We start from the raw sequence: 18705 nt of genomic DNA on the forward strand, positions 1-18705 counted from the left end.
AGGAAGGAAGAAAGATTTGGATTAATTTATTTTGGCATGAACCCTGTATGTCGGTTACCTACCTACCTGTTGTAGGACATAACGTACTTATTCGTTCTTCCGTCTCCCCACCAAGATAAACATGGATGTACGACCTAAGGCGGGTTCAAAACCCAGGTTCGGTTAGTCCCTAATTCATTTCCTCTTAAGTTAAGAACAGTCCTTGGGTCGCATGAAATTCCCGCAAATCCGGACTTATCGATACGGTCAAGTAATGGTAATGATAATCCAATTTAAATGCAATCAGTCCGCTATCAGGACCCTCGTCCATTGGGCCAACTTAAGGTTTCCCCGTACTGCACTTGCATCCACTAAATTGTCCGGTTCCAGATCCTCCCTCCTACTCTCTTTCCAGTAAGCCACATGGACTAGACCCAGAACTGCAAATCGGCATGTCCGCGCTGCCATGACTTCTCCTCCCTCTTTACTCGTAGATAATAGGCTAATGCTGCGGAACCCTTCCCAGGTAGTAGTAGTAAGTAGCAGGTGTTGTGAATCGGTCCATGGAGTTTGATTCTCTAACCCCCCCCCTCTCCCCTCAATAATAATATTTATTTTATTTGCCCTCCGTCTGATTTGTTTAATATAAATAACCCATTTAGCCCACCTCGTCATTATTCGGTGTAGTGCTTCTCCTTTATAGACTCACGCATTTCCCTCCCGCTCCTCTCTCGGTCAGCAAGCTTTCTTTCCTGAGCGGTCGCCGTCCTAGGTACTCAGACTCTCTTAGGGCTTAGACACTTTCATCCTTTCTCGTTTACCCTTTCCCCTTTCCCCCTTTCCCTTGAGTAGCATATTCCTTGTTCCTACTACAGTCCTCCCATTGTTTTGATTCCATCGTTGGCCTCCTGAAGAGGGAAACTCAGGTAGTTCATCATGGAGAAGGACGAAATCGAGACCAAGGCCGAGCCCCGAGGAGCGGCCTTCGAGTCCCCGCCGCCTCTGTATGGAGAAAGCGAGCCAACGCAGGCGGGTCTTGGTCGCAGGATATGGGACAGTTTCAAAAGGGATCCAAATGCCCATGTTACAGGCGGCCATGCTTCCTCCGGTGCAGATGGGAAGTCCTTTGACATCGAAAACGCCGCGCAGAAAACTGCTAGTTCACCCTTACAACGTAGCCTCAAGGGCCGTCATCTGCAGATGATTGCCATCGGTGGTTCTATCGGTATGCGCAGATCATTTTATCATGCTGTTCCAAACTATAAAGTGTTTCTAGTTCTGACCCCAGCTCTCGACGTTACTAGGTACTGGTCTTTTTGTCGGATCCGGTAAAGTCTTGGCCACGGGTGGCCCGGCGTCGGTTCTTATTGCTTATGCTTTAATCGGGTGCATGCTTTACTGCACCGTACATGCACTTGGTGAAATGGCAGTTCTTTTCCCCGTCGCTGGTTCATTTGCGCACTACTCGACTCGATTCATTGATCCGGCATGGGGTTTCGCTATGGGTTGGAACTATGCGTTGCAATGGCTCGTAGTGCTACCGCTGGAAATTGTAGCTGCGTCGATCACTGTCGATTATTGGCAGTCCGATATCTCTAACGCTGCATGGGTCGCAATCTTCTGGGTATTGATTGTGTCAATCAATTTGTTCGGCGTCAGGGGATACGGTGAGGCTGAGTTTGTCTTCTCACTCATCAAGGTCGTTGCTGTGATTGGCTTTATGTGAGTGTCCCGTCCAAGTAACTTCCCCATCGTTCATTGCCTGGAACAGCAGAACTAACGTGTGATAGAATCCTCGGCATTATCCTGAACTGCGGCGGAGGTCCCAAGGGCGGCTATATCGGCGGACGATTTTGGCACACGCCCGGTGCTTTCCATAATGGGTTCAAAGGTCTTTGCAGTGTCTTCGTCAACGCTGCGTTTGCCTTTGCGGGAACCGAGCTCGTCGGTTTGGCTGCAGCTGAGACCGCTAACCCTCGGAAATCGCTCCCAACAGCTGTCAAGCAGGTGTTCTGGCGTATCTGTCTCTTCTATATTGTATCACTCACCCTGGTCGGCCTTCTTGTTCCCTATGACGACGAACGACTTCTTGATGGGAGCTCAAGCGCTGACGCTAAAGCGTCCCCATTCGTGATTGCCATCAACAATGCTGGTATCTCCGTGCTAGATTCTATCATGAACGTTGTTATCATGATTGCAGTCTTATCTGTGGGTAACTCATCAGTTTATGGCTCCTCTCGTACCCTTGCAGCCCTTGCCGAGCAGGGGCAGGCCCCCAAGTTCCTGTCATACATTGATCGCAAGGGTCGCCCCCTCTGGGCAATTCTAATTGCCTCTGCCCTCGGTTTGCTCAGTTTCTTGGCCGCATCGGACAAACAAGAAGTGGCTTTTGAGTGGATGATGGCCATATCCGGTCTCTCGTCTATCTTCACTTGGGGTTCGGTTTGTTTAGCGCACATTCGCTTCCGCAGTGGCTGGAAGGCTCAGGGCCACAGTCTTAAAGAACTCGCTTTCCAATCCCAACCGGGAGTTATCGGCTCCTGGGTGGGGTTCTTGTTCAACTGCCTCGTTCTAGTCGTGCAGTTCTGGGTTGGTTTCGCGCCAATCGGTTATAGCGAGATGACTGCTGGTGAACTTGTTGAGGCCTGGTTTTCCGTATACCTAGCTGCTCCTGTTGTCCTACTCTTTTATATCCCTTATAAGATCTGGTTCAGAACGCCGTTTATCCGAGCCAAGGACATGGATTTGCAAACCGGTCGTCGCGATCTCGACCTTCAGTACTTGATCGAGCAGGAACGAGCCGAACAGGCAGAATGGCCTGCATGGAAGAAGGTGTATAAGTTCTTCTGTTAGCATTAGGGGGTTTCATGATTATTTATTTTGTTTCGCAGGCTTGAAATTCACATGCTGATCTCCACTGTACGATTATGATTAATGTGCCTATATTCCGACTCTGATAACCTAATCTCATGGACTTGACATTGATCTTAGCATATATAATTGTCGTAAGCCTCTTCAAAACCCATTGCCTGGCTCCCTGCCCGGGAATCATCCATGCGCCCGCTGAGACAGTTATGCTAAGCTTTTGAATTGTTGATGTTGACACAGTCATTCTCCAGTCTTGGCATGTTTGTATCTGGAGAACGTTCCAGACTACTATAGGTAAAGCTGATACTGGCCGTATGGATGGTTGTAATGAATGTCTCCTCACGCTATTTGTAGTGGCCCACAAACCGCGTATTCTACCGTAATTACAGTGTCACACCTATCTAAAATCTGGCCAAGAGTGTAATATTTCACGGTGCACCCAAAAATAGCCACCCGACTGAGACACGTGAGGCTGAGGTAGTTGTGGACTAGGTTGTCTCACAACGGTAAATTACACTCATGGAGCCGGAGCGACGTTTTCCTCTCAGATCTCCGCCAGCAAAGAAATCATCTTCCCCTGTTGTCATCCATCCCGTCCTTTAGAGCATTGGTGTCCTCTACCCTCACTCGGAGTTTGCATTCTCTTTGTGCTTGTGGGTATTTGCGATTATCACTTTCCTAGGGTCTTTCTTTCTCGGCATCTGTTCGCTTCTTAGCCGCCCTCGCATAAGTAGATCCTCCGGTGCCTATGTTTGCTCGCAGCCGGTCTAAGCCACGGAAAGGATTCGTTGTCACTCCTCTTTTGAAAAAGGCGCTGTGAACGAGGCTGGTCACTCTTTGTTTATTCACCGCCCGCGCAACTGCCCTTTCGTTGCGAACATACCCAACCTAAGCGTGGTGGCTGGTTTCTAATTAGTGGCTTTTGTTGGCGACTGAGGTCATTCATTTTGTTAGGTTCTGATGCTATTCTGAGATACCCCTACCCAATCCATAGTTACCGTTCATTTCTTTTTCGATTTCCACAGGTCGCATCCTCGACGAACCGCCACTATGTCCGGTTTTGCGGCTTCATTCTGGACGCCGGACTACGCTACTGGCCTGGGGGTTCTTTATGGGAAGCTCCAGCAAGGCGTTGTCGAGAACAAGCAAATCATTACAATCGCGTCTATGCGTGCGGATGCGGAAGATCAATATGGCGCCCGGCTAGGGGATATTGCGCCGACCGTGGATCGGTTGACGGGAGCAGGGTTTGCAAAGGATGATGGGGCAAGCGTGAGGAAGGTAGGTCAACACCGACCATGGCTGGTGCTACGTATGCTAAGTCTCTGGGCGACGTGAAGGCATATGAAGGTGTCCGCACCGAGATGGTCGAAGCGGCCAAGAATCACCAGAAGATTGCTTCGAACATTCGCGAATTAGTTGTCTCACCTTTCCGTCGCTGGTGCGACCAGCATGAGGCACGAATCCAGAATTCACACGACGACCTTCAGGCCCGTATCAAAGAACACACAAAACAGGCAGACTTGGTCAAGAAACTGCGGAGCCACTATTTCAACAAATGCCGTGTGGTGGAAGATTTGGAGGAAGAGAATAAGCTCGCCTTCCAGGCTCCGGAGGCTAGCCCGCCAGTCAAAGCGCCTCCCAAGATCGTACTTCCGGAGGAGGCAGAGGAGGAAGAGCCTATGGAGATCGGCGATCACGTCTACACACCCGAGGGTCTCAAGCAGCTGTTGGTGCACATGCTGGATAACATCAAGATGGGAGATGTCAAGGTGCCCATCATCGGCACTTATCAGAATACATCGACCGGTGCCGACATTGTGGAATACACACAGAAACACATGAATGCCACCAGTGTCAGCTATGCGGAAAGGATCGGGCAGGATCTCGTCGACAATGGCTTGCTCCGGTTGGTGGGCAATATGGGTAGCACATTCGCTAATAGCAGCAAGATGCGATATCAATGGCGCCCCAAGGTGTTCCAGATCACTGGCATCCCCGAAAAGAAGACGCCTCTCTTGCGTGTAACATCGATGGCGAACAGCGAGGACGGCAGTGAGTCCCCGATATCTACTGTCTCGGAAATGTTGGCAGGCTGGAACCCTCTCAACAACGCTCATCCGAATGAGACGCCGGCGGAGAAACTGCGCAGAGAAGCGCGCGAGGCTGATGAACGGTACAAGGCTGCTGTGCGGAAGCTGGACCAGATCAGATGCAAACTCGAGGAAGAGATCGTGGAGAATCTCCGGTTTATGGAACAGTGTGAGCTGGACCGGCTTAAGGCGATCAAGGCAGTTGTCCTCGATTTCTCCGGTGCAATCAGCAATGTCATCCCCAACCTGCAGAGCACAGTGGATCATATGATGCTTTACCAGGAGACCATTCAGCCTCTTGGAGATCTACGGTATCTTCTTGAGAATTACCGGACCGGAGGTTTCGTACCTCGCGTCCAAGCATATGAAAACTACTATGGTTCTGTCGAAGGTATGATATCGTCAATAGGTCTTGTATGAGTTGGACAGTAACTGACCCGTCCCAGATCAAAACTTCGGCGTGGACCTTGAGGCCCGAGCAAGAGCTGATCGCAAACGAGTCCCTGTCCTGGTTACTACGCTGTTGACCTATCTCGATAATCGTAAGATCATAGCTGTCCCTGACTTCAAAGATTGGCATTAACGGAATACTATAGGCTACCCCGACCTTGAGGGTGATGAGGCACGACGTGCTATCTGGCTTTATGATGTCCCTCTGGCAGCTACTCACCACCTTCGCAATGTTTTGAACAACAGCAAGGCAGATTACCAGGAAGTCCTAGAGAAATATGAAGTTCCCATTGTCGCAAGCGTGTTGAAATTATATCTTCTTGAGTTGCCAGGTTCGTACGATCTTTACATCAACACATCGGAGATCTGTGCTGACTAGTTTTTTCATAGATTCCCTTGTTTCTTCCCAAGTTTACGAAATCGTTAAGACCATTTATTCTACCACCGCTCATGAGACGACGGAAGAAGGCCGGATCAAGGTCTTGCAAAGCACACTTGGTCAGCTCCGTCTCAATAACATTGCTACGCTTGACGCTGTTATGACCCATTTTACGCGCCTGATAGACCTCACATCTGCCGACGAGGCTTACATTTCTGCACTTGCGCAAGCACTGTCTCCTTGCATTCTTCGTCCACGTGTTGAGAGCAGCCTTACCATGAATGAGCGTCACAGCTACCGTCTCATCCGTGACCTTTTCGCTCACAAGGATTCAATCTTTGGAGAATTGAAACGCCAGTCCAGCGCTCTCGGGGTCACAGGTTCTATCAGCCGCCCCCGTGCCATTAGCACGGATGAGAGTAACCGTCGTGCAGCTATGGAAGCTCGAGCTCGTGCTATTGTGGATCGCACTCGGGCCAACAGCCCAGCTCCTCCTCGGAAGCATAGACGGGATCGCTCTAGCGGTCCCTCGGAGGCAGGCCGCTTCCCAGTCAATGTCTCCAGCCCGACTGAGAGGCGAACGGTCACCCGTAACAGCCTAGATGTCCCTAGCAGCAACAGCTCACCGACCGCTCAGGAACAACTATCAAATGTGAACATCAACGCTGCCACTGAGGCTGCGGCTACTGAGGCTACTCCCAACGGCACATCCAGTGATTCCTCGGCTTCGGCTACAGCTAACGAAACGCCCTCCTCCGGCACTTCGACCCCCCCACCAATGGAGGCGACAACAGCACCAGAGGACTCTCCTACCCCTACTCCTACTCCAGCAGCCGATGTCGAGAAGCGCGCTTCCATCACTCGCGCCTCATTCACCCGCAAGCCCGGTCTCGGCAACCGATCCAGCTTCCCCGTCATCCCAAGCGGGGAATCCGGGACGGATAGCAAGCGCAACAGCTTGGCCGACAGCGAACCCAAGGGCGTAACCCTAGAAGACAAGCCAATGGATGACGACTAAACGTATTATCTGCCAAAGCGAAGCAAAAGAATGACTACCATCACTCCCAAAACCGTAAGAAGGAATCCAGAAAACGAAAAAAACAGTATAACCTCAGGAGGGAAATATATGTATGTCGTCGACATCACTCAGACTTTCAGCAGGCCTTGTTAGTCGAGATCGATGTACGACAATGGAAGTTGCGATATACTCATCATGTTGTTTTTCAAAGCCCTTCTTTCACCATTTGTTTTCTTTTCTATTCAAGTATAAATCATACCATACCATTCGCTCTTATTTCGCATACCCCTCGAAATTTTTTCTCATGTATGTTTTACCCTTTCTTGATTCTATTTGTCCCTTTGTATGCATAAAGTATCTACCTCCCATTTTGTGTTGCTTATCGGTTTGCGCGCTTTCGCAATGTCCTCTTCTCAGCGACCCGACTGGAATCGATTGTATAGTTGTTTCAGTTCTCGATGAGTCGATAGCTTATTCATATGTAGAGATGTGTTCGCGATTTATGACACCTTATGTATAACTCATATTGTCTTATTCTCAGTAACATTATGATCGTATCTAGATAAACTATACAGCGCTATGTCCGAATGCTATGATAAACGCTAGACAAATAATGTACCCCTGGATCCAACACCAGTGCAAACGATTGATGACAAAAATTTATCCAATAGACTCCATCCGTGTGGTACGGTTCATTATACATATCACAGCCCTTGGCCTGTGAGCAGCCGTCTGAGGATGCCCTCTCCTGGCCCAGAAAGCTGGGTTTCGATCTCTTTCTGGGACACAAAACATACCAGGCCTTGTTCGTCCATAGCTCTGCTGGGGGTCATGGGCCCACTCATCGACTTAGAGGGAGAGCGCCTGATGTTCGAACCACCAGCAACTGTGCCGCCTCGACCCTTGCCTTGGTACTCTCCAACCAGTCCTAGAGTCTCCAAGTTGCTAAGTACATCTCTGAACTCGGTGGCTGTAAGTGGGTGGAGGATATTATCCTTCCGGCATAGAGTACAGTAGGTATCGAAGATTTGCTTGATTGTTGGGGCCGAATGCTTGGTCTTCGAGGGTGTGCCTGGGAATTCCCCTTCACGTCGTTTACGGTCGAGCGCAATCAATGCACAAATGGCCGCTTTTTGCTGAAGGTTGATGCCTTGAAGTCGTTGGACAGTCCCTTGTCCAAATGTGGCCGAAGTGATGCGTGCAACATGGGCAATGCTGGCCCGTGGTGCAGTAAGTATTGTATATGCTGATGTAAGATTTTGCTTTGGTTTGGGGGATGAGAGGTTGTTATTCTCAACAAGTATTGTTTTAGAAGGGCTGTCCGGGTTCTCGTTCTGTTTTTCAAGTTTCTGTAGTGTTTCTTGCTCGATGAGATCGATAGCGCGCTTGATGAGCTCAAAAGCCTTTCGCAGATCGCCGGTCTGCGATGCGACTTTCTTCGAACATAACGTTATAGCTGCCGGTTGGACGAAGGGAATGAATTTGGGATCGTCACACTGGCCAGGAGAGAGCAACGAGCGGAGACGTTCAGTGACTACGTTGGCGATCTGACCAGCGTTGTACGGTAAGAAAGGGAGTAAACGAGGTTTCAGGTTCTTTGCCTTGAGCTGTGGCAATGCACGGTCGGTTAAATCTAGCGCGTTGGCAATGCCGATGAGCATGAGCTTGGATTTTCCTTGCAACGACCACTCGAACAGAGACTGCAGGATACCCGCATCAGCTGTAAGGAGATGGTCTATTTCATCCAATGAAACCAGAAACATCTCATCCTGCTTTTTATTGGATGCGAACATGGCTTTTAGCCTCTCCGCCTCACTCTTTTTGAAAATCTGCTGATCGTCGCAAAGATCTTCGATGAGCTTGCTATAGACATCTCGAGCACCTCGCATGCTTGCACAATTGACATGCGTAACCTTCACGGAGCCTAGATCAAGCTCATCACACACTTCTTTGACCATGGCACTTTTGCCCGTCCCAGGAGGACCGCTGACATACAGACAACCACCTTGCCGTGACTGCAGGCCATCTCGTATGAACGAGGCTAGTTTTTCCCGTTCCGCTTCCCGGCCAACAAGGCGACCCGAGTTTGCGCCCCGGGCAAACAATTGTCTGGCTTGAGTATAGATCGTTTTTGTGGTTTGTGTAGCTTGTGGCGTTAATGTCTGTCGAGGTGTACGCGGAGTTAACGAGATTCCTCCCACCTGAACCCGGTGTCTTGGTGTTATAGGCGGCGAGTCAAGGGCGTCCCGGTATCTGGACTTTGAAGGAGTCTTGAATTCAACCGGTGTCGTATTCTCATCTGTAGTTGTCGGTTGGGGATCGGCGCATTTCCCCGTCGATAGTTCTCTATTGATTGATTTTGAGGAACGGATACGTGATTGGGCCTTTGTAGGAGATGGCGCTCCGTGTTCCGGCTCTTCATCCTTCACACATCCATTTATATCGGAGACGTCCTTAGACTTGCCATCATTTTCCTGTTGATAGGCACTGCCACCCCTTGTCTTTGACCGCAGTTGGCGTGTTGTCGGTGCAGACGGTGCATTCTCTTCTTGAAGGATGCGAGGCGGTTGTGTTCGGCGCTTACTGGCACTGCGCACTGGTAGCACTGGCACTAATACCAATTAGTTAGCATGGGTCAGGTTCAATGACGCCTGAGGAAGGAGAGAGTGAAGGATATCTCAATATCGCACAATCGTACCTCCTACTTCAAGAGTGTTCCGTTGGCGCTTGCCGAGAACTGAAGCAGTCATTGTGAGCGCTCGAGGCTATCGCTGGCCGCTGGGGAAGGAACAGATGTGGAGGAGAAAATATGAATAGGCAAGTACAAAGGAGGTGGTAGAAGTAGACATAAAAGTAATAGGTCGCTACTAGGTCTAGAGGTTTGATGACAGGTACTTGGCAGGCTATGGACTATGTCTCAACCAGGCATAATTGGCCCGTCCCTTTTCATTCGCGCCGCCCTCACGCGTTTTTCCACCTCGCGTCACGCGTCCTCCTATGCCCTGAAAAAGGAAAATCACATGGGCCTGACTACGGCGTGGTGGAAAAGCCAATAACGCAATCCTTGGAGCGTGCGTAAAGACCGCTTATCCCCGCGGTGGCGGAGAATCTGATTATCCAAGTCCCAAATCCACCAAGCAAAGTGCGTCACTCGGTTCTACCTGATGATGCTGGCCAGGCTATATTTCAGATCATTCCGTTACAGCCAGTGATCACGCTAAGTAACAAAAAGCTCGTATGTTGGGTTAATCCCTCTTACCAGATAACTTCGATCCTTGTTAATTAAGACTTCGGTAGCTTTTTAATCTTCTCTTTCACTGAGCAAGTACAAGTCATTATTTGGTTTGTTTGCAGCTGTTTGCATTACATTCGTCACAAGTCTCAATACTCCGTACACTAAATCTTGTGGGATAGCTTCTTCTGTCACAACAAGTTAGCACCCCGCTCATCTTCCTCAAATACTCACCGTCGTAGCATCCTTCGCAAGCATTCTGCCCGCTATGAACGACGATGTGGTGGCTCAGTTCACCGAGATCACAGGCTCGAGCCCTGAGCTGGCCACTCAGTATCTCCACTTAGCCGATTACAATATTGAACAAGCTATGCAGCTTTATTTCGAAAACGGCGGCGCACCATTAACTGATGAGCCCATACCATCTACACCAGATGCTCCGGGAGCTCGACCTGCCGCAGGCGATAGTGGGGCTGTACATGCCGGCTCTGATGACGAGGTCACTGTTGACGAAGCGCGATCTACCCCTCGACACCAAGCGCCACAGAACTCTACCTATGAAGATGATGAGGCCATGGCTCGGCGTCTCCAGGAGGAAATGTACGGCGGTGGGGGAGGTGGAGGAGCAGCAGTTGAAGATGATGGTGTGCGTGCTCCGATGGCTCGCACAACAGAAACACTCGTAGGCCCAGATGCGGACTTCGACGATGGCGATATGCACACAAGCATACTAGGTCAATTGCGCGCCCGCCAGCAACGAAGCAGTTAGTATTCCCATGTCGTCGGCACCCTTTCACGTTCGCCAGCTAACCTTAGGATTTGCTAGATCGACCTGGTATCTTCAATCAGAGGGACACCTCTTCGATATGGACAGGGGAAGACGATGCCACACGTCGCCAGAGGCTCTCAGAAGCAACTGGGGGTGCGTCTGATGCTTCGAGTAAATCGAATATGCTTGCCGAAATGTACCGTCCGCCTTTTGAGATCATGTCACGACTTCCATGGGACCTAGCCCGTCAGGAAGGCCGTGAGAATGAGAGGTGGTTGCTGGTCAATATACAAGATTCCTCCATCTTTGACTGCCAGCTGCTGAACAGGGACTTGTGGAAGGACGCTGGAATCCGAGACACTATCAAAGAACACTTCCTCTTTTTGCAGTACTCTAAGGACGACCCACGAGCTGCGCCGTACCTACAATACTATTTTCAAGCGAGCGATGTTTCCGACAACTACCCTCATATTGCCATTGTCGATCCACGTACCGGCGAGCAGATGAAGGTGTGGTCCGGGCCGCCTGTGGTGAAGGCCGCAGAGTTCCTGATGCAACTGCATGAATTTCTGGACCGTTACAGTCTTAAGCACAATGTGCGGAACCCAGTGGCCAAGCGGAAACCAGAGAAGAAGGAGAAGAGCATCGATGCTATGACGGAAGAGGAGATGATGGAATTGGCAATGAAAAATAGTCTTGGTGGAGATCCCTCTCAAGCTCAGAAATTGGAAGATCCCGACGATTTGACTCGGAGCGTCGATGATGTGAAAGGCAAAGGTCGAGCAGCCGATACTGAGGACATCAGCATGGGTGAGGCAGATCAAGGCGGAAAGAGCGAAGCTGAAACTTCTCCATTCGCCTCGATTCCAGATGATCAGCCTCACACCGAGCCCCCTGCCGACCCGGCTACGACTACACGCATTCAGTTCCGCCATCCATCCGGAAGAGTAATCCGACGCTTCGCTCTGAAGGATCCCGTCCGAAGAATTTACGAATGGCTTAAGGCCGATCCTCCGTTGCCAGATAAAGCGGGCGTCGAGTTCGAGCTCAACTCCCTGGGTCACAATCTGCTTGACTCGCTTGACAACAGCGTGGAAGATGCGGGCTTGAAGAATGGTACAGTAATGATAGGATACGTTGAAGAGTAACTGCACATGAATGAGGATATGATACCTGCATTTGATGAGGCGTTGGGTTCGGAGACTTGTGAACCGACCGGTCATGGGCTCAAGGGAAGTTACATTTTACACTATGGATTCTCACTTAGATAGGGAGGCATTATTGCCTAGGTTAGAATTGTTTTCTTTCCAGTTTCCTTATTCCCTTCTTAATTTGTCCTGTGTTTATTGGACAATCTATCACATATCCTGTTACGAAAGGGAGCTAGTCTAAGTAGGAGATACCAGGCACGGTCACTAGATGGCAGTTTCCTACAATTATTGCCTGTATAGGATCAATTACGAATAAGGAAAGAGAAGAATCTGCTATGAGCCTCTGTGCATATTAATACACTTTTCTAGAGGCTGGAAAACCATTTATAAACTTCTCTGGGGTACATTAACCCTAATTCGATCAGTGCTCCATCACTGGTATTGAACATATTAAGTGACACAGGTTATGCCGTTATTGTAGTAATAAGAATAGCTGTCATACAGATGTTTAGAAACATGATTGAAAATTTCTGTAATAGTTGATCTGGAGCTGCGAAGCTGTTCACCTTAAAACAGATAACTGGACCTTCTGAAGAACATTGCTACCCTTTACAACTATAGTATAGTAACCCGAGTGCATGTTATCGTCTTAAATTAACCACAGACATATCCAACCTTTCCCCACTCCTTCCTATAAAGGGACACAGCATCACTGTAGCAGTATCAAACTCTACAAATATACCTTGTGTGTTCCACGGACGTCCCTCTTGACTGAGAACGCCAATTGGCGGAAGCAATAGAATATAAGAGAGGTATATTTTATTCTTATCGGTATTGTTAAATTTGAGTATCGAGTCATGATCGCTACGCTCATCTACAGATATAAGAGAAGGTTGCATTTATACAAATCAACTTCTCATGCATGAGTACAGTACTTATAGATGAGGTACACCTGATGTTGTTTTCTGCACCAGATCACAGAGACACAATTGTGCTAATTGTTTAATGGGCTTTTTCTCCGATTCATCGCCCTGTGCATCGCTTGCAGAGGGCTTTGTAAAGGGCTCTTCAGTAATTGCTAGGGAGGGCGACTCGAAAACTGCAAAGAGGGTATTTGCACTCTAGAGGACTATCATCAAGTCCCCATGGGGATCGACAATATGAGTTGCTCTGTTCATGATGATGATTTTGCGCGAAATAACAGAGAATGAGATGCCAATGGAGGGGTCTGACGATGAATGGAAGAGCGCTCCAATTTTGTTAAATGCACCTGTTTTTTCCGTAAGGCACTCATCCGGCCTCGAATTTTTCGACGCCATTCAAGCAATTTCGAACTCCTTCTTTCCACTCTACGGATTGGTCTGTGAGTTTTCCGACTTCCCTTGTGGAAATTAATAAGTGCTATTTTTGGCTAACAAACTTACTATCGACATTTGGAGCATGAAATCAACTAGTTCTCTATATTCCATTACAGGTCTGAGGTTATACCACACCTACCATGGATGGTTTGAGGCCTTTTGACGGGATTTGTCGCTAGTACTGGACTTTTCACCAATGTGAGCACCTCCAGCGCAAAGGGTTGACAACTAGTACGAGACCTCTGCGACTATAGTTTCCTAGGCAAAACCTTGACCTTCAGTTCTGGCTTCTCCCACAGATTGTACACTCGTTGCTTATCCCAGTCCTTCGAAGCTGGACAAAGCTCCAGGTCAAAGTTCCAGAGCACCAAAGCCAACAGCAGGCGCATTTCCATATATGCAAGACTGCCGTTTGTCAGCTGGCGTCAAATAGTAAGGTGTAGTATCAGCAATTTAGGGAAATTACGTACTTTCGGCCAATGCAATTGCGAGGTCCAACATGGAACGGCTGCAAGGCATTCTTGTGATCGTTCTCGAATCCTGGCGCATTACCTAACCATCGTTCGGGGACATACTCATTAGGACGCACAAAGTTTCGGGGAGAACGGTAGGTCGCCCAGTGTGTCATGCGAATAGCGGTCTGTATCTTGTTAATCGGCTGTTCCCAAGACACTAAATGAGTAACCCAGTTGGTCAATTTCATACATTCGGGGGCACTGGCCGACCATTTATCACCTCTACATTAGATCCCGTGTTCCGCGGGAATCCATCGACCACAGGAGGATAAACACGTAACGCTTCATTCAGGCAAGCGAGAAGATAATGAAGCTTATTTATGCTGACGAAGGAAATTTTATCAGCGGAGTCGAACTCGCTCCGGACTTCCTTCACTGCCTTTTGCAGTTTTTCTGGGTTGCTGAGAAGGTGAAACGTAACACCACATAGCAAGGAGGCAGTTGTCTCGCTGCCCGCAACGATCAATGTCTGTACCGTAGATTGATATTCCGGATCGGTTACACCACTGTTAGACTTCAAGAGATTGGCAACCAGGTCATTTCGACCGTCATGGATGGTCTTCCGATAATTTGCCTTCTCTCGGCTTAGGGCTTGCTGCTCAATTTTACGGCGTTGGAAGCTCTTGGGAATAAACCTTCTGATGACCGGGCTTAACCAGGGCCAGAACTGGGTGCATCGAACGAACACATTGTAACGGATGCTGTCGAATATTATGCTGACCCAGGGGTGAAAATCAGAGCTTTGAAGACAATTAAAGGATTCTCCGAAGACCAATTGACCCATGACATCGAATGTAAAATACTAATTTAAATTTAGTCCACCGGAGCAAAACATTACAATGATACCGAGGGACGAAATCAAATCAGTACCCACATTGTACCAACGGGTGAAGTCCACAGCATTCTCCTTCTGTCCATTGGCTTGAGTGCTCAAGTAGCTAATCATTAGTTCCGCGTAGTGTCGTATAGTGTCCTCTTGTTCTCTCATCGATTTCTCGGAGAATCCATGTGACATCTGTCTTCGAAGGTATCCATGGCGGTCCCGGGGGGCGCGAAAGACACCTTCCGGGCCGGATAGTGTACTTGAATAGAAGCTTGGGTCTTTTGGAATCTCCGACTTTCCAGGACGATGACCGTAAATCTCGTTCCACCCATCTGGGTGGATATACGAGAGCTCATCAGGAGCCACCCGGACTACATCACCATACCTGAGGTGAAGCTCGTGAATGGCAAAAGGCAAAGAACCATTAGCACAATGCCAGGCATACCAGATCCTAGTGGCAGCAGCGAGCCGAGGCCCAGGATAGTTCGACAGTGGATGGAAGAACACGTTGTACGACCACGAGGCAATGACTGCAATGGAAACCTACAACGCGCTTGTGTCAGGTGAGAGGCCCACAGGATGTCTACTACTAAGATAAGCAATAACAATGTAGAGTGGTTTATCGTACCAAAGCGACAGCTCCACCTATAAACTCGAAGGCCCCCGCAGGGCTTAGAATAAATGCCAAGTTGTTGGTAACCAACATCATAGTTGATATTTATAGTAAGACCCGTTTGGCAGATACTAATAGAGTTCAGACGAGAGGGTCAAAGGATCAGTAGACTGACGCCTCTCGCGGATGGGGGCCTTAATATACAAATGCAACACACCTTCATGTTCTGTTCATATCGGAATTAACTAGAGTTTTATCCTGCATGACGGGTTCACAGTGCTCTTGCATAACCCAACAATCGGCAAGGAAATTCCGAGATGTACATATAACTGACACAGCGATCCCCGTCATTTGAGGGGTAAGTAGCATATACTGGCAGATCTGCCGTTACCCGGAATATATCTGTTTTTTTGAATAGCTGTTACTTATGATACAATTTGCGTATGGGCACTACTGAGAATGAGCCACAGAAACCCTTATGTGACATAATTTTATGCAGATCTTATGGGTGATTACTGAGATCAATAAAAGCTATCACTGCTATCCCTATTACCCACTAATAGGTCCAGGTAAAAATAGCCCTACTTCTTAGGGGCTTGTGTTGTACGTGTATACGGCAGACGAGCTGCCGAATAACAATTAAGAACGTTCCAACATCCGCTCACATAGCCTCCAAGTGGGCCACAAAGGATTTGTGGGCCGAAGGATTCTGCATCGCCCTGTAATGATAGCCCGGGGCCAAGTAGTATGTAGGATGCCGATCTTCGTGGCTGACGGTCGCTAAACCTACGGAGGATAGTGCGCAACTCTTCGCAATCACTTAAGAGCATGCAATAAGAACACCAGCCAGGAACCCCCTGAAGTGTGAACACAAAGCAATTTTGACAGACACGATAACAAAGGAAAAATGGCCCAGTCGTATCCTCTTCTTTTTCTTTGGCTTCTTCTCTTATCAGCTGTATCTAGCACAGCGATTCCACTCCGAACAGGGATCTTCACCCCTGTTAAGGGTGGTAGTGTGACAACAAGAGCCGATAAGGTGCCTCTAAGAATTCTCCCGCTCGGCGCCTCGATTACTTGGGGCGTCAACTCTGCTTCTGGAAATGGCTACCGAGCACCTTTACGGAATCGACTCACCTCGGCCGGCTGGGAAGTCGATATGGTCGGAACGAAACAACACGGTAACATGACAGACAATGTTCGTTGTCCTCCCTTGAAAACGATTCTAAGCTGCGTCGTCAATTTTGAAATGTTATTAACATACATGGTTACCTCCAGGATGTCGAGGCGCACTCTGGCGACACTATCGACCAGGTCAAGGAAGCGGCCCAGGGATCTCTTAAATATAAGCCGAATGTGGTTTTGATCAATGCGGGAACCAACGACTGCAGACTCAACATTAGCATCTCAGGCGCTAGTGATCGTATGCGATCCCTGATTGAGAGCTTTCTGGAAGCTGAGGACACGCAAGACACAACGATTGTCTTGTCCACCTTAATACCCTCTGTACAGAAAAAGACTGAAGCCAACCGTCCTGACGTCAATCGCCAGTACCGCTCTTTGGCCAACAACATGCAAAAAGAGGGTGTCCGCATCGTCTTGGCCGATATGGACCCTGAGACAGACGATGATAACAACCGGCTGTCGTACCCCGAGGACTATACCACGGATGGAGTCGCAGACGACACCCACCCGAATGAGCAAGGCTATGCAAAGATGGCTAATGTTTGGTATAAAGCAATTTTGGAAGCATCCGATAGAGGCTTTATTCAATAGAGCATGTCTGCGGACAGCTCTGAAGACTTCAGTGGAACTACTTTGTTAGACCCGCGAGTATTTTATGATGGATGGGAGTTATAGACGTTCCCGTGTTGAAGTGGATTCCGGGGCAGTGGTCTTGTATGTATAAGTTAAGATATATAATAGAGCTTCTTTGTACAATACTAGACTTTTTCGAGGAAACTCTCCATCTTGCATTTTTCGTTCATCGGGCCTTCATGCAAGTGCATCTTCTAGGTGCCTTGGAGTAAAGTGATGCGAAAGACTAGACTACTCGGCTAATCGTCTGTTATTACTGTTTTTATGAGTGTCCGGGATAAATGTACTGGTAAACTTTCGGTGCGTCTTAGCCTTAACAGTGGATGGAGCTACGAAGCGTTCATACTATTTGGTGCTGTAGGATTTGATGACACAAGCTTACATACAACATGTTGAACATCAACAGGCAAACGGATTATTCGTGATCTCCTTCCTGACCAACAAAATCAATAGTACATAAGCCATGCGTTTAGGTTGAACTAAATGTATTCCCCAGAGACATGCACGTTGAGTTGCATTCTTCTTCAATCCTTACACCCTCAGACCCGACCTAAATATCATCCTGAGAGATATCTGAAAACCCATCATGTAAGTTATTCGATCATTTCATTGGAAAAGAACCACGTTCAAAAAACTTACCCTCTGAGGACCTTTGAAAGATACCTCCCATGCTCCAAAGTTGACCGTATTTATAGGTCCCATGGAATCCCAAGAGCAGTCCATTCCCTGTGTTCTGCTCATGATGTTCTCCACCACTTCCTCCCACTGTGAAGTGTTGGCCTCTGTCTGTTTTCACATCCATCCCGTCAACGCGATCTGTCGCACGTATCACCATGTGGATGATCTTTTCGCCATGTTCAAGAGATAAACTCTTGCTAGATTCGCCTCTGGTTCCAACCCGGACGCTCCTTTTGCCGTCTTCGTAAGTCAACTCGACACCGTATAGAATATCTCCCCCGGTTGGTTCGTAACGGCCAACATACGCAGTGACCTTTGTCACGCAGTTATCGCCGTTGCGCAAGAGGAACCCGATCACTGGTTCGGCATTCTTGTTGACGGCATAGTTGACAATGGTATTGCCTATTTTCTCCCAGGTGCTCATTGTGTTGGACATGTTTGTTGGGACGGTAATGCTTAGCTTGGCTCAGGCAAAGATAGAATATGGCCGCAAATGGTTCGAAATTTAAGGGATGATAAAGAAAAATGGATTAGAGTCCCAGGCTTACAGGGAACACTAAAGAATATATACCTTAAGAACGTCTCTATATTATGCGTAAATTTCCCTGCATTGAGCTCTACACAAGTCATATTTAACACACCTTAATCCCTGACTCCTTTGCTAAGTATGTACTACAGATCCATCGAGGAGCAACTTGCTGCTCCTCCATAGGCAGAGCGTCCTCGCTGAAGCAGGTATCAGCACATACGTCATGTGCAACTGACTGATACAAGTGGAATTGGGAAGCCTTATGTCAATTGTTCCGGCACCCAATTGATCATGCTCCTAGGTGGTCCGCTGGGTTTATATTATCCAGCCAAAACTCTCAGAGGTCCAATCAGCTAGTCGATGGTTGATGAGATCAACTACCTGGGTGTCATGCCTTGACTGGTTTCTATAAATTGACTCGACGAATGGCCT

General features: G+C 48.5%; 6 protein-coding genes across 6 annotated transcripts; 3 read left to right on the forward strand and 3 right to left on the reverse strand.

Annotated features, from left to right (window-relative positions):
• The first annotated feature begins 371 nt into the window (after positions 1–371).
• BDV27DRAFT_133076 (amino acid permease GAP1) lies at positions 372–2964 on the forward strand. Its single transcript, XM_032068007.1, has 3 exons — positions 372–1204; positions 1284–1701; positions 1770–2964. The coding sequence occupies exons 1-3, from the start codon at positions 916–918 to the stop codon at positions 2830–2832; spliced, it is 1770 nt and encodes a 589-aa protein (XP_031924512.1). The 5' UTR covers positions 372–915; the 3' UTR covers positions 2833–2964.
• Positions 2965–3317: 353 nt separating this feature from the next.
• BDV27DRAFT_133078 (GTPase-activating protein RGD2) lies at positions 3318–7313 on the forward strand. Its single transcript, XM_032068008.1, has 5 exons — positions 3318–4128; positions 4188–5331; positions 5387–5482; positions 5537–5722; positions 5781–7313. The coding sequence occupies exons 1-5, from the start codon at positions 3898–3900 to the stop codon at positions 6785–6787; spliced, it is 2664 nt and encodes an 887-aa protein (XP_031924513.1). The 5' UTR covers positions 3318–3897; the 3' UTR covers positions 6788–7313.
• A 46-nt stretch (positions 7314–7359) lies between these two features.
• BDV27DRAFT_28678 (AAA family ATPase CDC6) lies at positions 7360–9698 on the reverse strand. The gene is made up of 2 exons (XM_032076226.1): positions 9486–9698; positions 7360–9398 (listed from the first exon to the last, which is right to left on the reverse strand). Exons 1-2 carry the CDS (start codon positions 9535–9537, stop codon positions 7492–7494), a joined length of 1959 nt encoding a protein of 652 aa, XP_031924514.1. The 5' UTR covers positions 9538–9698; the 3' UTR covers positions 7360–7491.
• A 500-nt stretch (positions 9699–10198) lies between these two features.
• On the forward strand, positions 10199–12054 carry BDV27DRAFT_28690 (DNA-protein crosslink repair co-factor UBX5). The gene is made up of 2 exons (XM_032076227.1): positions 10199–10783; positions 10846–12054. The coding sequence occupies exons 1-2, from the start codon at positions 10288–10290 to the stop codon at positions 11934–11936; spliced, it is 1587 nt and encodes a 528-aa protein (XP_031924515.1). The 5' UTR covers positions 10199–10287; the 3' UTR covers positions 11937–12054.
• A 1491-nt stretch (positions 12055–13545) lies between these two features.
• On the reverse strand, positions 13546–16436 carry BDV27DRAFT_147844 (cytochrome P450; the record flags this gene model as incomplete). The annotated part of the gene is made up of 5 exons (XM_032070818.1): positions 13546–13702; positions 13768–13937; positions 14003–14614; positions 14687–15178; positions 16386–16436. The coding sequence occupies 5 exons, from the start codon at positions 16434–16436 to the stop codon at positions 13546–13548; spliced, it is 1482 nt and encodes a 493-aa protein (XP_031924516.1).
• Positions 16437–17616: 1180 nt separating this feature from the next.
• Positions 17617–18180, reverse strand: BDV27DRAFT_160737 (uncharacterized protein; the record flags this gene model as incomplete). The annotated part of the gene is made up of 2 exons (XM_032073089.1): positions 17617–17639; positions 17706–18180. 2 exons carry the CDS (start codon positions 18178–18180, stop codon positions 17617–17619), a joined length of 498 nt encoding a protein of 165 aa, XP_031924517.1.
• Positions 18181–18705: the final 525 nt, after the last annotated feature.

Source organism: Aspergillus caelatus (assembly GCF_009193585.1).
Source record: "Aspergillus caelatus strain CBS 763.97 unplaced genomic scaffold BDV27scaffold_174, whole genome shotgun sequence".
Classification (NCBI taxonomy): domain Eukaryota; kingdom Fungi; phylum Ascomycota; class Eurotiomycetes; order Eurotiales; family Aspergillaceae; genus Aspergillus; species Aspergillus caelatus.